The sequence below is a fragment of the Pediculus humanus genome, genomic scaffold, assembly GCF_000006295.1.
Source record: "Pediculus humanus corporis 1103172108253 genomic scaffold, whole genome shotgun sequence".
Taxonomy (NCBI): domain Eukaryota; kingdom Metazoa; phylum Arthropoda; class Insecta; order Psocodea; family Pediculidae; genus Pediculus; species Pediculus humanus.
This window is the reverse complement of record NW_002987822.1, coordinates 425,948-447,852: the sequence shown is the minus strand read 5'-3', so window position 1 is coordinate 447,852 and position 21,905 is coordinate 425,948. Positions and strand designations below refer to the sequence as shown.

Below are 21,905 nucleotides of genomic sequence, written 5' to 3'. Positions count from 1 at the left end.
ATTTTTTATTGACCTTTGACATTACCTCTGATGAGTTATCATTTTTTTTTTTCATTAACATGAATACAATGAAACCAACCACTGAGTTTTCTCTACAAACTTATTAAAAAATAAAAAAAAAATTATTAATGTAAAATGAAATTATAAAACAACATCATCATTATTATTATTATTATTATTTATATCGCGGTCGGGTAAAGGAAAATTAAATAAAAACAACAACAACAACAACCGAACTTATTAATCTTTTTTTTTTTTATTTTATTGCGCATATTATTTATTTATTTATTTTAAAAAAGAAAATCGTAAGTGGAAAACAATTATTGATAACAACCAAAGAAAAATCTCATCGCACTGATTTTTCCTCTTTTTGTGTTTATTTACGCCGACGAATGATAACAAAAAAAAAAAAAAGATTTCCCACAGGTTTAAAATTAATACTTCCGACATTTTGTTTCGATAATCAATCGATAATCAATTGATTTTTTTTTCTTATATTTTAAATCTTAAAATCAAATAAATTTAAATTTAAATTTAAATTTTAAAAAACTTAAAAAACATTTGAGAGAAATTTAAATTACGTATTATTTTTATGACGTCATACAATTCGAAGGACATCATCCATTGTTTTCTGGCATTAAATAAAAAAAATAGGTAAATAATAATAATAATAATAATAATAATAATAATAATGAAAAGAAAATTTTTTTTTTTTTTTTTTTTAAATATGTCGTCGTCACATTAATTTTCTTTTTTTTTTTTACATCTATATCTAAACGTATAATTTTTAGGTCAATTTTTTTATTATCTTTCTTTTAATAATAATAATAATAATAATAATAATAATAATTTTTTTACATATAAGATGAGTGAGTGCGTGGGAACTGGAAAATTTAGGTTAGGAAAATAAAAAAAAAAAATATGTCATCAAACAAATTCTTGTTTTCTACGAATTTTTTCTTATTCGAATTCCAAAAAAAAAAAAAAATGGGAAAAAATAATTTACTGATAATTAAAATTATTATTATTATTATTATTATTATTATTATTATTATTATTTTAGTTAATACGTTATAATGTTAATTAATTAATTAAATTAATTGAAATTAATTGAAATCGAATCGGGAAAATCGTTTTAATATATTATTGTTTACTAGCATTATTATTATTATTATTATACGTAGCTTCTAGAATATTCTGGTCTCTAAGATAAAGCTTATCGTATGTAAAAGCATTAAAGTCTAAGAATTTTTTTTTTTTTTTTGCTGTAGACAACAGGACCGAGAAAAGAAAATAAAAAAAAAGTTTATTTCGCAACAGCAATTTTTTTTTTTTTTTTTTTTTGGCACATCAGGCACGCGCATTTTGAAAAACCTGAAATTATTAAAATTAATTTTAAATTCTACATCGTTTAAATTATTTTATTTTAATAATAATAAATTTAAAATTTTTAATACTCGTTTTTCGAAATCAAGTATTGAAAAGGTACAAAATAATAATAATAATAATGATGATGATTAAAAAAGGCGTCCAATCGTGTGAAATTATTTCACGGTTATTATTATTTTATAAAAAAAATTTTAGGGTTGATTTTTTTTTTTTTTCGGTCCTGTATAATTTTAGATTTAGGACGAAATTATTTAAAATTTATCTCCATTTCCTGTTGATAAATCCATGTGAATAATTTTCCTCGGGGATAAAAAACTCCGGCATGACATCCAAGATTTCCAGTCTTTGCCATTATCCATTCATTGAATGTTGTTTGGCACTGCGGGAAAATAAATTTTAATAATAATAATAATTATGTTGTCGGGAAATTTTATTGTTTCGACATGTTTAATTGTTTTTTTATTTTATATCGTTAATGTGAAAGCTAATTTGAAACTTTCTCGTAATTTATCATCGGATAAAGAAAATGAAAATGAGAGTAAAAATATTTTATTAAAAACGGGGAAAAATTTTGAAGTTAAAAATATTTTCCAGGAAAATTATTCTGATTCGGGAAAACAAAATTTTAAACGTCATTTATCTGGGTATTTTAAAAATCATCTTGGAAAATTTATAGGTCAAAGACCGGAACATGTTCATTTTGTTGAGCATCCACATTCACATCCACATCACGGACAACAACAAATTGAACAAGTTCATTATGGACAACAACCTATAGGTCAAGAAGTTGAAGAAATTAATTTTGGAGGACAATCCAACGTTGGACAAAGAGTCGAAGAAATTAATTTTGGTTCAAATCCTTTTCTTAATCACGTCGGTCAAGAAGTGGAAAATATAAACTTTGGACAGCATCCCGTAGGTCAAGAAGTGGAAAATATAAACTTTGGACAGCATCCCGTAGGTCAAGAAGTGGAGCAAATAAACTTTGGACAGCATCCTGTGGGTCAACAAGTAGAACAAATTAATTTTGGGCAGCATCCCATCGTTGGACAACAAACAGAAGAAATAAATTTTGGTTATCATCATCATCCTCATCAAGGACAAAAAATCGAACAAATAAATTTTGGACAACAACCTGTGGGTCAAAATGTGGGAAATATTAATTTTGGAAATTCTCATAAATATAATGCTCACAATCAAGAAAAATTCCTTTTGGGTTATCATCCTAAAAAACCATTTTTGCCTTTTGCTGACAAGTTAAAAATTGGAGAATCATCAAATAAATTAGTAAAGTAAGAAACTCTTTTAATATTTTTTTAAACTGTCGAAAATGTCGATTAACTTAATATTATTATTATTATTTTCAGTAATATATATGATATTTTCTTTCCCACACGTCAATATGAAGGTAAGTAGATTTAAATTATATTTATCACACATAAATTCATTTCCTTACTAAAAACAATTTTAACGTTTCAGTTTGTGATGAAATTCTTCAGCCTCCTTTGAATTCACTTTTAACTTGTGAATCTCAAAGGTAAGAAAAAAATATATGATATTTTTTTTTAAAATTCACAACCTGATTTGAACCTAATTTGACCTAAAAAATTTCATAAAAATAATTTTTGCTTAAAGAAAATGCGAAGCTGTTTGTTACGATGGCTATCAATTTTCAAAAGATGCAAATAAAATGACATTTGTGTGTAAAAATAAAATTTGGACCGCAGTGAACCATAATGATGAAAATACTACTCCTTATTGTAAACGTAAGTTTTTTTTTTTTTTGGAAAAGTTAACGATAATGATAATATATCAAAGTTTTTACCGATTTTAATCATTTCCAGCGATTTGCATGCCTCCATGTCAAAACGATGGGATTTGCATTGCTCCAAATCAATGTCAGTGTTTAAATAATTACGAAGGTCCACAATGCCAGTATCACGACGAACCATGTAAAAATCATCCTCCAGTTTCTCTCAATTCTAAAATGAATTGTTCATCAAGGTTTAATAATAAATTTTTCAATTATTATTTAATTATACTTTTTTTTTAATTAATGTGATTTAATTTGCACTCACATATTTTACAGAAATTGTGTTATTGAGTGTTCTCCTGGTTATTCCTTTCCTGACAATTCATTATCAACAACATTGACATGTCATCAAGGAGAATGGACATTGACTAGAAAGGATTGGACCTCTCTACCAGATTGCAAACCTTCCTGTGACCCTCCTTGCATGAATGGAGGAGTTTGCTTAGATTTAAATAAATGCCAGTGTCCAGAAACTCATGCAGGATTTCAGTGTCAATATGGTACATATTTTTTAAAAGTATCCATGTTAATAAATGAAGTAATTAATTTCATTTTTTTTTAATATGATGTACTTTTTTAAATAGAAATATCTGCTTGTGATGGTGAAAAATTAAATTTTAATGGATTTTACAACTGCCACGGAGAAAACGAAAAAGTGACGTGCACCCTTAATTGTCCAGAAGGCCACGAACCGGATGCTGATTTTGCAAGCGAATATGTTTGTCATTATTCAACTGGAAAATTTTTACCCGAACCCGTACCTAAATGTGTATATGGTAAATTCAAATTGAATATTATTTTGGTTCACATATTAAATTATGGTTAAAACTAAAGAAACATTCATATTTTAAAAACTGTACCTAGGTAAAAATGTTGAAGTTCTTCAGTTTTCTAGTAGTTCTAATGTTATTGGTAAGGAACCCATTGATTTTGATATTAGTAAAACAGAATATCATTTAGAACCTCAGACCATTCCAAAATCAGGAGAATGTACCACCTGGAATGGTTCTCATTATAAAACATTTGATGGAAATGTATATAGGTATTATAATTAAAACATTTAATAAAATAAGATATAAAAACCAAGTAGTGAAGTTTTATTGACTTGTAAATCATTACCTTTATTTTTTTTTTTTTAGTTTCGAAGGAGATTGTTCTTATACCTTAATTCAAGATGGAGTCGGAAATGAATTCAAAATTGTAACGGAAAAATCTTCATGCGTATCAAGCGTATGCACACGAACTTTAAAAATTTTTTACCAAAACAAGAAATATGTAGTTCACTATAAAGGTAAGTTGAATTATTTTTTAAAAATCACTTTATTTTTTTAAAACCAGTGCAAATAAAATTTTAAAATTATCAATTAACTTAAAATTAATTAAGATTTACGTCTGTATAAAATTGCGCTTGTCCCGACCTCTAGTGAGTTTTTTATTCATTATCTGAAAGCGCTAGCGCTTTTGGCGGTTTAAAATTAAACTAATCGACGACGCCATTTATTCTTACTACATTCGTAAAATTTAATTTAATTTTTTTAAATTTTAACAATGATAACGAATGTTAAAACAAATTTAAATGTTAGAAAATGTCATAAAATTAAATATAGAAAAAAAAAAAATTGATGTTTATACGACTTGAAACTTAAGTATAAGAAATTTTCATGTGATTATCGGCTGGGAGTGGTGGTGTACTCCTGTAATCCAACTACTAGGAGGCCTGGTATAGAGGATGTTTTGAGGGCGGGGGTCCTGGGGTTGGATGCCTCACGTAGACTAGGCGTCCGCACTAAGATCGGCATCAACATGGGTACCTTGGGGGAGCCCGAGGTAGCCAGGTTGGCTAAGGAGGGGCGAATCGGGCCAGGGGGGAAACTCAGCAGCCAAAAGTCCCCGTGTTGGTCAGTAGTGGGATAGCGCCCGGGAGTGGGAATCCAGTTTCAGCCCGTCCAATAAAAACAGACCTGTATCTTTTTGCCAAATTTTGCTTTTTTTTTTTTTTTTTTTTTGATTTTCTCATAAGCCAGCAAACAACCTTTTTTTTTTTTTTTTTTTAGATAAAATACCCGTTTTTGCTGTCGATAACGAAGTTATGAGAGTTCCTGTTCAATTAGATGGATTTTTAATAGAACAAAAACGAAATCACATCGTCATACAATTACAACTCGTCGATGTTAATTTATTATGGAGCGATGATGTTAGTATTTAATTTAAACAAAATTTATTTAAAAATTAATAGATTAAATAATTTTTAAAATGGATTTTAAGGATCATCTTTCCATAATGGTAAATTCCAACATGTGGAACAAAACCGGTGGATTATGCAGCAACTTCAACAGCAATCCAGCAGATGATTTTCAAATTTCTGATGATTTGACATCTTCTAATTTACAATCGTTTGTCGACACCTGGAAAAATGATAACGTTGAAGATATATGTGAGTTACTTTTAACAATGCTTTTCTTTTTTTAATAAATTATTTTTAATAATTTATTTTTGTTTAGTTAACTGCAATCCAACAATTGAAGAACCAGATACTTGTACTGATGAGTCAGCTATTAATTACTGTGATAAAGTTTTTAATGATCCACATTTTGAAAAATGTTTACAGGTATTTTAATATTTTTTAAGTAAAAAATTTTTAATTATCTTCATGAAATAAAATGGCTTCTTTTTCTTTTTTTTCTTAAACAAGATTGAATTATTTAAAAAATATAAAAATGCATGCATTTGGGATGTTTGCAAATGTGGAAAAGATTGTGCTTGTGAAACAGTTAAAGAATTTGTAGAAAGTTGTAAAAATTATTTAATAAATGAGGGTCTCACTGATACAACAACAATGTGGAGAGAAATATCTGATTGTCGTACGTTATCACAAATATTTTAACACTAAATCAGCATTTTTTAATTTTTTCACTTACCAAAGTAAAACAATGCGGTTTTGTAATTTTAGCCATTGTTTGTCCTCATGATAAAATATATTCAGCTTGTGGACCTTCTGTTGAACCAACTTGCGGTTCAATTATATCAAATGAAATATCTAAATATGGCGATTGCGTCGAAGGATGTTTTTGTCCAGAAGATAAAGTTGTCGTCAACGGAACTTGCATAAGCAGGGAAAATTGTCCGTGTCAGTGGAAAAAAAATTATTATGAAAATGGCGAAAAAATACAAAAAGATTGCAACACTTGGTGAGGATGATTTAGTTTTTTGTATTTATATAAATTAAATTTTAAAAAACATTTAAAATTTTTACCTTTCATATTTTAGTGCTTGTCAAAGTGGAGAATGGATTTGCACAAATGTTAAATGTGGATCCAGATGCTCTTCAACCGGAAACTCCCATTTTAGAACATTCGATGGAAAAAGATATGATTTTACCGGACAATGCTCGTATTATTTAATCAAATCTAAAAATTTTATCGTCGAAATGATAAACGTACGTTGTTCTTCCGACTTATTATTTTCAAACGAAGTTTTTTTCGGTAATGCGATGAGTCATTCGATATGTTCAAAAGCTGTGAGAATCGTTCACGGAGATAACGAAATAAAATTAAAAAAAAATAAAGAAATTTTTATCAACGGAGCTGAAATCACTTCTCTTCCGTCGGAAATAGATGGCGCTGTCATTCGGTCGACATCATCCATTTACGTAGCAGGTAATTTTAAAACTATTTAATCATAATTTAATTATTTCTTTTTCTTTCTTTTGAAATTGATTTCTTAAATAAGTTTGTTTAAAATATACCGGTAAACCTCTGAAGGTATTGCCAAGTTTATAGGAGATGAAATATTTGATAAACTAAAAAAGATGATGTAACACTCTTAGAATTACAAAAAAAACGTTATAAAGTTAATTCCGTGAATTCGAAAACGCTAACATTTTTTACATCTTATTTTTAACGTTTAATTAATTATTCTTTTTAGTCACTTTTCCCGAAGGATTAGAAATATTGTGGGATGGGGAAAATACAATATACGTTGATTTACCAGGAGAATTTGATGAACCGACAGCGGTAAATTTTTTTTTTTTTTTTTGAGTATTTTATTTAAGAGCGAAATCATAATGGCGGCTTTTCAATGCTTAATAGGGTCTTTGTGGAACATTTAACGGAAATCAAAAAGATGATTTTATTACTCCTGAAGGTGATATAGAACAATCTCCTACCGCATTTGCCGAGAAATGGAAAACCGATGAAACTTGTGATGACGCATTAGATCCTCTAAAGCCACATCCATGTGATTCTAATGTGCAATATAAAGATATTGCTGAAAAATACTGTCAGCAATTAAAGTCGGAAAAATTCAAAGGTAGTAAGATGTATTTTTTTAAATACTATAAGTTTTGCATACTAATTATCAAACTTAAAGTGATAAACGATTTTATGAAATATTTTCAATAGCATGCCATCAAAATGTGGATGAAGAACCATTTTACAAAAATTGTCTCGATGAAATATGTGCTTGTCAAAAAGATTTAAAATCTTGTTTTTGCCCCATATTTGCGGATTATGGTAATGAATGTTCAAAACAAGGAATAGACATACCCTGGAGAGCTGAGATAAGAGAATGTGGTACATAAAATTTTTTAGCCATATTTGAATATCTTTTTTTTTTTTTCGAAAATATTATTTTTAAATTCAATGTTTTGTTCCCTAGGATTACACTGCTTTTCTGGTCAGACATATCAATCTTGTGGAGATAGTTGTACAAGATCTTGTCGAGATATTGCTTTATTTAATGGTACATGTCACAGTAGTTGTGCAGAAGGTTGTAATTGTCCAGAGGGATTTACATTAAACTCGAAAAATCAATGTATTCCTGTTTCAAAATGTCCATGTAATTATCAAAACATTGAATATAAAGCGGGTCAAGATATTATTATGGAAAGTAGCGAAGGCCCTAAATTTTGGTAACGATGTAACAATTATTTATAATTAATTTTTTTTAAAAAAAATCATCATATTAATTTTTTAATACTTAATAAAACAGCATGTGTGAGAATGCAAAATGGTCATGCAGAATTGCGACAAAATTGGAAATTGATAGGAATTATGAAAACAGTCCTCTAAAATGTAATGAAAGCTTACACGAAGAATTTACAACTTGTGAACCTGCAGAGCCCAAAACTTGCAAGGTATTCATTATTTAAAAATAATTTGCAGCTGTTCAGTGACAAAATTAAGATTGATAGACATGTGATTTTTTAGAACATGCATGAAAAACCAAAACACACAAATAGAATATGCTTCCCTGGTTGTGTGTGCAAAAAAGAATATGTGTGGGATTCCATTGGAAAAAAATGCGTTAATGCAGAAGAATGTCCTTGTCATCACGGTGGAAGAAGTTATGCGGATGGAGAAAAAATTCAAGAAGATTGTAACACTTGGTAAGAAATTACTTTATTATTATTATTACTTTTTTTTTTAAGGTTTATAATTAACCACTAAACAAATTTTTTTAATAGTACTTGCGATAAAGGCTTATGGACTTGCACGACAAGAGAATGTGCGTCCGTTTGCAGCACTTGGGGGGATTCTCATTTTAAAACATTTGATGGTAAAGTTTACGATTTCGAGGGATCTTGCGAATTCGTTTTAGCTGCTGGAACTTTATCTAATCATGATAATTTTTACATAAGTCTTGAGGTAAAATTTCACATTTCTTTATCGTTTACCATTTTTAACTAATTGTTACGTAAAAGCTAATTTGTCACATTTTAAATATTAGATTGTTCCATGTGGCTCAACTGGAATTAGCTGCCCCAAAACAATTACTTTAAAAGTTGGATCTTCTGATAAGGAAGAACAAGTAGTTTTTAAAAAATCTGATCCTAAAATATCACAATCGGGATTAGAGAGAATACACGTCCGAGAAGTGGGTCTTTTTGTTTTTGCCGAAATATTTGATTTGGGAATAACTGTGCAATGGGATAAAAATACCAGAGTTTATGTAAAAGCTGATTCTAGATGGAAAAACAGGGTTTGTAAGCTTTTGATAAGTTTACAAATTATTCATTAAAATAATCATATTAACTTACAATGTAATTTTTTATTAATTAGGTCAAAGGATTATGTGGAAACTTTAATGATAATGAAATGGACGATTTTAAAACTCCTACCTCTGGTGAGACGAGTGAAGTTTCGCCCGTTATTTTTGCTGATTCGTGGAGAGTACAAACTTACTGTCCGGAAATTCATCCGATAACCGTATGCATAAAAATTCGTGTTTTATCATTTTTATTAATTTTATTTACATTATCATAATTGAAAAATTTTTTCACCGTATAGGATACTTGTAAAATTCGTCCTCACAGAGCGGGATGGGCAAATGAAAAATGTTCAATTTTAAAATCTGATTTGTTTAAACCTTGCCACTCTGAAGTACCTTTTGAATCTTATTTTGAAAGGTAATAATAAATTAAATTTTAACAGAGCAATTTCAAAACTAATTTTTTCATAAAATTTTTTGTAAAAAATTGCAGATGCGTGATTGATACATGCGGTTGCGATGAAGGAGGCGATTGCGAATGCTTATGTTCAGCTGTTGCCGCTTATGCAGAAGAATGTACCATCAGAGGAATACCAATCAAATGGAGAAGTCAATCTCTCTGTCGTAAGTTATTTAATTATTATATTAAATTTTTATTCATTGTAAGATTTCAACTAAAAAATTTATTATTATTATTATAGCCATGCAGTGTGATAAGGGTTTTAATTATAATCCCTGTGTTTCTGCTTGCCCTGCTAAATCATGTGACAATCAATACCGAGGACTTGCTCTTTATGAAACTTGCACTAAAGAATCTTGTGTAGAAGGTAACGATTTGTGAAATTATCGTGACATTTTAAATATTTTTTATTGATTCAATAAAAATAATGTCCAATATTTTAGGTTGTGATGTTCCTCAGTGTCCTGAAGGACATGTATTAGCCGATGCTCTTTCTGATAAATGCATCCCTATTTCATCTTGTAAATCAGCTTGTCTGACTATTGACGGTGTGACATACTTAGAAGGGGATTTAATTGAAAGTGATGATTGTCATTCATGGTAAATAATTTTCTTTCGTTAATTATCATTGGCCAAACAATGGGCATTTTACTAAAAAATTTCTGTTTATTTAGTTTTTGTTCCCATCATAAGAAAATTTGTACTGGACAAACTTGTATGAAAGACATCGGTACAACTGTTATCGTACCGCAAGTGTTCAATTCAACTTTAGAAGGTACTATTTTAAAATTCAATCTCAATTAAAAAAAATATTACTGATGACAAAGTGTGATTTTAAACAACGAATAATATTTATAATTTTTATATTTAGATGTTTATTCTACCACGCCATCATCGGCATCAAGTTCAAAAGGTAAAATTTTAAAAAAAAACTTTTAATAATAAAAAGGGAATTAATTGTTCTGATATCTCTTCAATTATGTTATGGTTTTATGTTTTCATGTTGTTTGAGTATTTCAAGAATTACTAGTTGATTTTATTTATTTAATTTTAGCATGTCAGTTAGGTGAAATTTGGGATGATTGTATAGTCAAATGTGATCATGTTTGTCATCACTTAAGTGTACCTCTCCGTAACAATCATCAGTGTTCTTTAAAAGATGATTGTTTACCCGGTAAATAATATTTTTTATTTTTACGAATATTATTTTAATTTTTACTCATCATTATTATTGTTATTATTATAAATATTTTATTTAATTTAGGGTGTAAACCGATTGGTTTTGAATGTCCCTCAGAAACGTTCTTAAGACACGATTTTACATGCGTTTCTAAAAAAGATTGTCCTTGTGTTTCATTCAGCGGGTCTCTCGTTAAGGTAAGAAAATATTTTATTTTTTAACTTTTTCCTAATAGTAATAAACAAACGTTTTTTCATAATTTTTTTTTTCGGTTTTAAAATAGTAAATAGTTAAAAAATTTATTTTAAGTCATTTACAACATTATTTTTTCAGCCTGGAGGTGTATTAGAAGTCTCAGAATGTGAAAAATGTCAATGCATTAATAATGAATTTGAATGTATCAACACTTGTTCGCCTGATGACAATTTCACATTCGCAGGAGAACGTAATCACAATTACACACGTATAAAAAACACTAAAAGTCCTAATTTAGATTTTGCGGAAGAAGGAAACGTTACCCTGATATATTTTACTACCCCTAAAGCACACTCTTCTCAAATTTCTTGCCCTTCTAAAAAGTTAGTATTAATTTTAAAATAATAATTAGGATGAAATTTTTATTTTGAAAATAATAAAATTAATAATTAATTGTAGGTACGAATCTTTAATTAACGATTTTTGTAAATTTTCTTCTGGTATTTACGGGGATGAATCTGGTTCACCCAAAATTGAGCAAATAAAAACTCAAGACGGTAAATTTAATTTTACTTTGAATAATTCGAATAATTTTTTTAGACTACGTTTTTATCGAATTTATTATATTATATTTTGCAGGGAAATGGGTAGCCTCATCCAATGATTTAGACCAATTTTTACAAATTGATTTGGGAAAAGTAGAACCAGTGCATGGAGTATCTGTAGCAGGGGTTTTAGGAAATTATGTAACAAGTTACAATTTGCAATATAGCGTAAATGGTCGTAAATTTATGAATGTTTTAGATGAAGAGGGAAAAAAAGAAGTAAGTAATGCTTCGTTGATTTTTTTTCATTAAAAAAAAAAAAAATTAAAAAGTTTTTTTAAAAAAATAAATAATAATTTTAGATTTTTGGCGGCCCTTACGACGGGCAAACTTCTGTAAAACAAGCTCTTAAAGTACCAATAGAAGCTAGATTTATCCGTTTTGTACCGATTTCGTGGCAGAAAGGCATTGGATTAAAAGTAGATATTTTAGGCTGTAAAGATTTAGAAAATCCAACAACTGAACCATCTAAAACAACGGTTTCTTTGGAATATTCAAAAACGTATTCTCCTGTACAAAAACATCCAGTAACTACTCAATCTTCGGTTGTACATTCTCATACAAGTCAATCATCAGTAGAACATGGTACTACTTCTTATCCTTCAGACAAACATCCATCTATTTCAGAATACTCATCAACAGCTCATTCAATAATTCATTCAACTAAGAGTCATCTAACAGAGAATCATGAAACTAGTTCATATCCTTCCCGAAAATTTACAGAAAATCCTCATCATTTCTCTTCCGTTCCTCATTCTCCAGAGCATTCTTCAACACCGGCTCATCTAAAAGAAGGAATTACATCCACCATTAATCCTTCCGTCAAATATTCGTTTCCTGCTTATTCTATAAAAGATTCTACCCATCTTCCAACAATTCATCCTATTCCAGAAAATTTACTGAATCATCCATCGACTGTTCATCCTCACGAAATGCCTTCTACTGCTCATTCCATTAAAGATCATCCATCGACTGTTCATCCTCATGAACTATCATCTACTATTCATCCTCATAAACTGCCATCGACTGTTCACTCCATTAAAGATCATCCGTCGACTGTTCATCCTCACGAAATACATTCTACTGTTCATTCCATTAAAGATCATCACCCCTCGACTGCTCATCCTCATGACGTGCCATCTACTATTCACTCCATTAAAGATCATCCGTCGACTGCTCATCCTCATGAACAACCAGCAACTACTCATCCCCAAATATTCCCATCTATCCTTCACTCTTTGGAACCCCATTCGACACCTGATCATTCCCCCCAAGATCCTCTTCTAAGTACTCATTCATCTGAAATTCATTTTACTACTGTGCATTCTCCAGAAAAATATTCAACGTTAATTCATTCATCAGAAAAAATTCCAACAGTTCAATCTATAAATAAGCATACCACAACTATTCATTCTTTAGAGCATTCAACAACTCCATCAGTATATTTCACAACTACGTTGCATACGACGGCAGCACCACCACCCATCTGCAATATTCCTATGGATATTGGAAAAAATAAATATCCGAAATTAAATGTCATTGCATCTTCTTCGAAACCACATGCCACTCCGATCAATTTGAACTTAAACAGTGGAAAAGGCTGGCAACCTCTTACCAATTCAAAATCCGAATGGGTTCAAGTAGGTTTAATTATTTTTACTTAAGAAATTCTTTTTATTAAAAAACATAGTTTTCTAAATTCATATTTTGTTATTAGATTGATTTCGGAGATTACGCAAATATAAGTGCAATTGTTACAAAAGGTTTACCACAAATAAACGGTGTAAAAGAGTCCTGGGTGGAAAGGTATAAAGTTAAATACAGCAGTGATTACCTAAACTGGAATCCCATTCTTGATGATTTTGGAAATGAAATGGTAAATTTAAAAAAATTTTATTGACATTTTTAACTAAAAAAAAAAAAATATGTATATATATATATAAATTCAAACGTAATTTTTTTTTTTTTTAAATAGATTTTCATGGGTAACACGGATGCTGAAACTCCTCGGAAAAATTATTTCAAACTACCTATTCATGCCAAATCTATGAAAATTGTACCTGAAAAATGGCACGAAAATATAGCTTTAAAATTAGACGTTATGGCTTGTTACAATCACACACGTAAGTATAATAAATTTTTATTTATGTATGGTACTGCACTAAACATTTTAAAAATATTTTTATTAATATAATTTTTAGCGGTATTAGAAGATTCTGAAGTAACCGAAGAACCCAAATTTAAATGTAACATTTGCAAAGGTGCTTTTCACGATGATGTAGATGAAGAAAAATGTAAATGTGATGAAAACGAATGGTGGGACGGAGAAAAATGCGTTGCACATTCGGAATGTCCATGTTATGCAGGACTCATATCGTAATATCCAATATTCCCCATTCACCTTTATCGAATCGTCAAAAAAAATTTAAATAAAAATCAAATATTTTATTATTATTATAGGTACTCCGTCGGAACCGCCTTCACCACCGAAAAATGTGAAGAATGCATTTGCAGAATGTACGGTATACCACACTGCGTACCTAAATCTTGTGATGATTGCCCCGAAGGATTGTTTAAAGCTCTCACGCCACTGTGTGGCTGCACTTGTAAGCCTTGTGAAGAAAATACTCGGCTTTGTCCGACATCAAATTATTGTTTGGACGAAGCTTATTGGTGCAATGGCGTTCAAGATTGTCCAGATGATGAAGTCAATTGCACAACCATAGAAATTCCAAAATGTAATAAAATTTTTTGCTTTTTTGCTCACGTCATTTTAAAAACTCGACGAAAAACTTAATAATTAAAAAAATGTATAATTTCAGTTGAGCCTAAACCGAAACCCTGTGAAGCAACTTGTCCTCCAGGTTATAACATCGTATACAGAAAAAAAGTAACTGGTCCATCCGAAGCTGAACACATGATCGATACTAATTACCGACCTTTAAAATTCCAATCTAAAAAATCCGTTAAAACTTATCGGGGATCGAAAAAATCAAAGAAAAGAAATAAACCAGCGAAATTGGTTGAATGTCCGCCCTATGATTGCGTACCTGTAGAAGATACAACATTCGATTGTATGCCTCCGGAATGTCCAAATGATTACTTGGTAAAAATTTTTTTTTCGAATGATTTTTTCCTTTTGTTTTTTCACCCACTACAATAATTTTTTTTTGTTTTTAGGTGGTAGAAGAAGAATTTTCAAAAGTCGAAGGATCGTGCCCGTTATACACGTGCAAACCAATTCCGCGTTACGACAATTGCAGCATTTCCTCTCAAAATATAAAAACGTTTGACGGAACCGAGTACAAATATGATATATGCGATCACGTATTGGCACGAGATGATCGAGGATTGTGGAACGTATCAAGTACGCCTTTTTTATTAAATTAATTTTTACGTAACTTACATGTTTACATATTTTTTTTATTTTTTTAACAGTGATTAAAAATTGCGAACATATGTCACCTTGTGTATCGAGTTTATTAATTCAACACGGAAGTCACACGATCGAACTTCATCCACATAATCGAACAATTAAATTTAATTCATTTGTCTTTTCCGAAAATCACGTAAATATTTTATCACGAATTGAAAAAGAAAATTTTTAATAAACAAAGGAAAAGGTATAATAATTTTAATTTTTATTGTTTCTCAAACAGGTAGAATTATTAAATTCAAAAATCGATGAGCTAAGTATTTATCCCGTTGGAAATTCAATTGTTTTTACATCACACATTTACGGATTTGAAATAAGATATGACGTGAATGGAAACGTTCGAATAACGGTAAATATAACAAAAAGATATTTTTTAGTCGTCATTTCATATTTATCAATGAAATAATTTATCGAAACAACGGCATAAATGTAAAATGGGCGGGGATTTATTTTTATTTAAGGTTGTCGGTAAACACAAAGGACATTTGAACGGTTTGTGCGGTTTGTACAACGGACATCCTCAAGATGATAAAACGCTTCCGGATGGTAAAATATCCAAGACCACCGTGGATTTTGGAGATTCCTGGGTAAATCCAGGAGCCAAAGAATGCGTGGAAACTGTTTGTCCGATGGAAAAACAAAACGTTGCCCTCGAAATATGTTCTTCTCTGAGGTAAAATAAAATTTTTTTTATCGAATACTAACGAGTATTTATATAATAATAATAATTATTATTATTTTTATAAAACGCTTGTTTTTTTTTTTAGGAAAGAACCATTTTCAAGTTGTCCGACAAAATTCAGTTTGGAACATTGTATTGAAGATGTTTGCAATTGTTTGATAGGGAATAAAACGGAAGATGAATGCAGGTGTGATAAACTTTCAGAGGTTGCTTCGCAATGTACCAATCCTGAAATGTTTGGTTGGAGAGTCGAACACGATTGTCGTGAGTTTATCAATAAAAATATTTTTACTCTCGTTACGTTAAAAAAAAAAAAAAAAATTTGTAAATTATCTTATTTGCTTTTTGCATGTAGCGTCATCGTGTCCTCCGAATTTGGTGCACTACGACTGCTATCCTTACGCCTGTGAACCAACGTGCGGAAATGAAGAAGAGTGCGCGGAGCCAGCAACGGAATGTTTTTCCGGTTGCTTTTGCCCCGACGGAAAAGTTAAAAAAGACGGCCAGTGTATAAAAGTACCAGATTGTCGAGATTGTAAGTGATTTTTTATTCCGTTATTTGAATTGAAATTCATTTTTTTTTAATTTTTGAATTGAAATTTTTTTTTTTTTTTTTTTTTTAAGGCGTATGCAAGGGAATGGGAGATTCCACTTATCTTACTTTCGACGGCGCTTTAACATTTAATGGAAATTGTACGTATCTTGCAACGAGAAACAAAAACGCATCGGGTTCGTCACAATTCGAGGTAAAAATTTTATCTTTTTTTATAAATTAAATTAGTTTATTCATTTTAAATTATTTAAAAAAAATTATTTCAAGGTTTACATAACGAACGGTTTATGCAATCAAAGCGATTACATGACTTGCACTCAAAAAATTGAAATTAAACTTGGTGGCAACTCTATAAAATTGATGTCGTCCGAAGAATCGCCACAGGTAATGAAAAAAATTAAAAGGATTTTGTTTATGATTATTTTTCATTATTTAATTAATTTATACATGTGTAGATGGTAAATATATTGATCGATGATGTAATGCAAAATCCGATAACTCTTCGAAACGTTGGAAATTGGGCAAAAGTTGATTATAATCCTGGCACATCTTCAGTGACGGTAATTTTACCCAAACAAAATTTGGAAGTTAAATTTTTTTACAAAAGATTTGCATTCAGCATAAGCATGCCTTCTCATTTCTACAGCGATAAAGTGGAAGGTCTTTGCGGTAAGGAAACTTCTTATTAAAACCTTTTTTTTTTTCTACAAACCATTACAACACAATAAAAAAATTTTTTTTTAAATTTCAGGCACTTGTACGGAAGAAATGGTAGAGTTGGAAAATATCGATGGACCTGAAGTTTGGCAAACTGATCCCGGTCAGTTAAAAATTTCATAAGGTATATTTCTATTATTATTAATATTAATTTGTTAATAAATTTGTCTTTTTTTTTTCGTATAGAGGAAAAATGTTTGATCGAACCTCCAATTCCATGTGCGCCAACATCAGAACATGAAAAAATGTGTCTTCTCATGACCGATAAAGATCTTTTCGGACAGGTGAATTTTATTTTAAATACGTATTTTAATAAACACTCCAAAAAAATTTTAATAAAAAAAAATTTTTTTTTAAACCAGTGTTTAGCTTTTGTGGATCCGGCACCTTTTATAGACAGATGTTTAGAATCTCTTTGTCTGAACGGCCATATTTGCAACAGCTTAGAATCCTTCAGTCAAGCTTGTAGGGACGTAGGAATTTGCGTAAATTGGAGATCAAATGAATTCTGTCCTTTTACTTGCCCATCAGGTTTGCGTAAACGCGACATTATATTTACTAACTTTGTTTAAGTGAAATGTACGCTAACACACGAGTTCATTTATTTTTAGATCTCGAATATCAACCTTGTCACAATGGATGCACGGAAACTTGCGAAGACTTACTTGAAAAGTCGGAAAATTGTCAAAATTCACCAATAGAAGGTTGCTTCTGTCCTAACAACGAGGTAAAAATAAATTAAAAATTACAATTCCTCAATTTAATTATGAAAATGAAATGTAAATTTAATAAATTGATTATTTCTTATTAGATTCTTATAAATGGTACATGCAAATCGGAAAAATATTGTCAATATTGTGATGAAGAAGGAGGACATTTTGAAGACGAAACTTGGCAAGTCGATAAATGTACAAACTGCACTTGCAATAATAAAGTAATCACGTGTAACAACATCAAATGCCCTGTCGTCGACATTGTTTGTAACGAACACGAAGAACTCGTCGTCGACGAAAGCGATACTTCGTGTTGTCCACAACACAAATGCGGTAATAATGTTCAAACAGTTAAATCGATACTTTATTCGTTTTGCCCATACCAGGAATTAAAATAAATAATAATAATTTTTTTTTGTGAATAGTTTGCAAGCCCACCGACACGTGTCCAAAAGTGGAAATGCCCGAAAGTGGTTTGGGTCCGGGTATGATAGCAGTCATGAACGAAACGGGATGCTGTCCTAAATTAGATATCATGTGTCAAAAGCAATCTTGTCCGGAAACGAAACCGTGCAAACCTCACTACGTAAAAAAATTTTACAATACAACGGATTGTTGTCCCGAACATTATTGCGGTAATTCGAAATCACATTCGATTTGTTATATTCATACAGTACGATGGGCAATAAATGAAATTTTCTTTTTTCTTTTTAGAAAAACCTTCTCACTTATGCGTGTATGAATTATCCGACGCCAAACATTCCGTAGGAGTACAAAGGATAACAAGACAAAATAACGAAATAATCGTTAAGGAGGTAATTAACAATACAATCGCAATAACATTATACACAAAAAAGAAAATTTGATAAGATTTTTTTTTTTTTCCGACAGGTTGGAGAAAGATGGACGGACGGTCCTTGCAAAATATGCGTTTGCATGGAAAAAGATGGAGTCGCCGAAGTTGTTTGTACGATAACCGAATGTCCGACTTTAACCGAACATCAAGATTTCGACGAATACGAATTGGAAGAAGTGTACAATCCCGATAAATGTTGTCCAGAAATTGTAAGAAAGAGTTGCAAGCATCACGGCAACGTTCATCCGGTAAGTTTTCATAAAAAATCCGATGGCGTAAGTTTCGAGAAAAAAAAACGTTTTCATTAAAATTTTTTAAATTAAGGTGGGAGATGCGTGGTTGCCGGACGCGACAAAACCTTGCGAAACATTTAAATGTAATAAACTGGAAGATGGACAAATAATAAAGGAAACAAGATTGCAAGTTTGCAACAAAGATTGCGATATCGTAAGTTAGTTTTTCATCCAATTATTTTTTATATTATTTTTTGACGAATATTAATTTTTTTTTGGCATTTCAAAGGGTTGGGAATACAAGCACAAAGATGGCGAATGTTGCGGTCAGTGCGTGCAAGCAGGATGTCTGGCTGATAATAAAATATACAAAGACGGTGAGAGTTGGCTATCCGAAGATGAATGCGCCAACAACACTTGCACGGAGAAAAATGGAATCGTAAGAAATTTTCAATAATCTATCAAAGCAAGAGAGAGAGAGAGAGAGAGAGAGAGAGAGAGAATTCATTAATCGATCATTTATTGATTTCAGTTTTCGATATCGACACAATTGGAAAGTTGTCCATCGATAGAAGATTGTGCAGAAGAAAACATTTACAAAGATAAATGCTGCCTAAAATGCAAAATCACATCGGACAGCCTAAGTAAATTTTTATTTTTATTTTATTTTTATTCTTATTAATAATAATGATAATAAATTTTTTTTTTTTTTTTTGGTTTTTTTTCAGGGAATTGTGTGCCGAAACCTTTGCCACCGGAAACAACGATTCATTTGATACGTGAAAATAAATCGGCTCACGGTTTGTGTCACAATTTGTTACCTTTACAAAATTTCACTCAATGTTCCGGTAATTGTCATTCGCACACTCAATACGATCCAGGTAAAAAAAAAAATCCGTTTCCGTTTCCGGTTAATTTGATACTTGATCCGAAAATAAATAATACCCCTTATTATTATTATTATTATTATTATTTTTTTTTTTTTGTAGAAAATTTAACTCATAATAATATTTGTAAGTGTTGCCAACCGGAAGAATTTTCATTTCTCGCCGTCGGATTAACTTGCGAAGATGGTACGGATTACACGAAAACAATAACGGTACCATCGAAATGTTCTTGCCTACCGTGCGGCGTTTAATCGCACATATCGATTAATCGAACATATCGTTCGATATCGATATATTTCTTCTCAAATGACGTAATCAATCGTCAGGATTAACCAGGGATTTTTTGAACGTTGCTACTTTTCATCAACTTACAAGTACGTATTTTAATTAATTATTTAAATTTTTAAACCTTAAAAGTCTTCTTATTTTGTAATTAATATTTATAATAATAATAATAATAATAATAATAATAATAATTATAATAATAATTATAATAATAATAAAATGAAAATAAAAAATGCGTCGACGTTAAATTTTCCGAGTCGTCGTATTTTTTTTTTTTTTTACTAATTTGTTTCTATTTAAAATTTCCTTCCTTTAACAAATAGAAGAAAACAAAACGATGACGTATGAGTTAATACGTCACAAATCAAAAATTATTTGAAATATTTACGGGAAAACACGAAAAATTTAATGTCAAATGATACGGAATGAAATTTTAAAATAAATATATAATTATTTAATTATAATAATAATAATAATAATAATTTTATTTTATTTTATTTATTTTACATTTAAACTATTACACTTTTAATAAACACCAATCGCGTGAATGTAAAAAAAACTTATAAATTTTTATTTTTAATCAACTCTCTCTCTCTCTCTCTCTGTGTGTGTGTGCCTGTGCCTGATTTCATTGCATTAAGTGCCTTTTTTTTATGAATTGAGATCATTATTAGAAAATTAAAACAACTAAATAATAGTAATAATAATAAAAATGGCACCGGTGCAATGCTAATAATAATAATAAAATGCGCTCATTATAAATTTAAGTGTCTTAAGCATATATATATATATAATATAAATTTATATTAATAATAATAATAAGTATTAATAGGTGATTTTGATATAATAATAATAATAATAATAATATATAATTTTGATTCGTTTTTTTTAAAAATAATTTTATTATTATTATTATATTAATAAATACATACACATACATATATATATATATATATATATATATATATATATATATATATATATATATATATATATACTTAAGTATCATAATTTATAATATATTGTTATGATCCCGTACTCAATATTCACATTTTCAACTTTTTATAAACAAAAGACTGGCGACGAACTCAAATTGTTCTTCTTTAGAAGCGAAGCTTCTAAAGACTCCTTCTTTTATTTTATTTGCAAGTGTTTGCTAGTTCCCATTGTTGCTCGTTCGAAACAGTTGACTGACGAAAGACCAAAGTAATATAGGCAAGCTACACCGCTTGGCGTCGGTTCATTTTGATTTTTAGTCTAGCTGTAATAAGTTCTTGTTTATTAATATTAGTTTTGTGATAGTTTTAAGTGCTTGTTCATTACTTACAAAAATAAAGAACGAACCGAATATAACATATTAAAAATTTTGGCGCAGTCGATGAAGGATCATTCTGAACGACAAGAAACCGGAGAATTCTTAAGTAATTCGTTTCATGTTGGTGGGTTTTAACTCTTTATCAGAATTTCTTTATACTGTAAGTAGTAGTTAATAGGTAACTCATTTTGTGAACAATGCCTAAACTTGATCAACCTGTTTTCAACCCATCCCAAATACCCCTTGATTTCTTGTGTAGTCTAGTTCCTAATTTCTTTTCCGGAGAAAGGAACCAACTTAATGCATTTATTGAAGATTGTGATAATGCTATCGAATTGTCCTCTGAAGAGAATAAGTATCCACTCTTCAGATTCATCTACTCCAGAATCACTGGTAATGCCAAGAATCGAATTTCTTTGTACGATTTGGATAATTGGGATGATGTAAAAACTAAACTAATAGAATTATATCAAAACAAGAAACCCCATAGTCAACTAATAAAGGAGTTGATAAATCGCAGACAAAATCAACATGTATCCACTGTGAGATACACAAAATTATGGAAGCGTCTATTTGTCACGTGCCATCGTTAAAGTAA

At 29.9% G+C, this 21,905-nt stretch overlaps 1 protein-coding gene across 1 annotated transcript; it reads left to right on the top strand.

Moving 5' to 3' along the window:
• Window positions 1-1,921: 1,921 nt before the first annotated feature.
• Window positions 1,922-19,958, top strand: Phum_PHUM474690 (hemolectin, putative; the record flags this gene model as incomplete). Its single annotated transcript, XM_002430309.1, has 64 exons — window positions 1,922-1,927; window positions 1,984-2,681; window positions 3,025-3,155; window positions 3,234-3,393; window positions 3,479-3,702; window positions 3,787-4,023; window positions 4,067-4,244; window positions 4,342-4,493; window positions 4,587-4,669; window positions 4,856-5,009; window positions 5,257-5,396; window positions 5,468-5,636; window positions 5,704-5,810; window positions 5,895-6,063; window positions 6,153-6,390; window positions 6,470-6,858; window positions 7,127-7,215; window positions 7,291-7,510; window positions 7,603-7,773; window positions 7,859-8,111; window positions 8,192-8,336; window positions 8,410-8,588; window positions 8,667-8,847; window positions 8,930-9,181; window positions 9,262-9,408; window positions 9,490-9,608; window positions 9,684-9,814; window positions 9,892-10,017; window positions 10,094-10,250; window positions 10,325-10,425; window positions 10,522-10,563; window positions 10,672-10,824; window positions 10,915-11,027; window positions 11,164-11,408; window positions 11,485-11,582; window positions 11,665-11,849; window positions 11,933-13,270; window positions 13,348-13,506; window positions 13,606-13,753; window positions 13,832-14,006; window positions 14,091-14,368; window positions 14,453-14,736; window positions 14,811-14,997; window positions 15,069-15,199; window positions 15,290-15,415; window positions 15,528-15,739; window positions 15,834-16,012; window positions 16,104-16,283; window positions 16,373-16,494; window positions 16,569-16,685; window positions 16,757-16,970; window positions 17,053-17,121; window positions 17,205-17,302; window positions 17,381-17,549; window positions 17,630-17,745; window positions 17,830-18,064; window positions 18,157-18,366; window positions 18,446-18,546; window positions 18,623-18,835; window positions 18,912-19,034; window positions 19,110-19,259; window positions 19,353-19,464; window positions 19,549-19,701; window positions 19,810-19,958. The coding sequence occupies 64 exons, from the start codon at window positions 1,922-1,924 to the stop codon at window positions 19,956-19,958; spliced, it is 12,090 nt and encodes a 4,029-aa protein (XP_002430354.1).
• Between the last annotated feature and the right edge of the window lie 1,947 nt (window positions 19,959-21,905).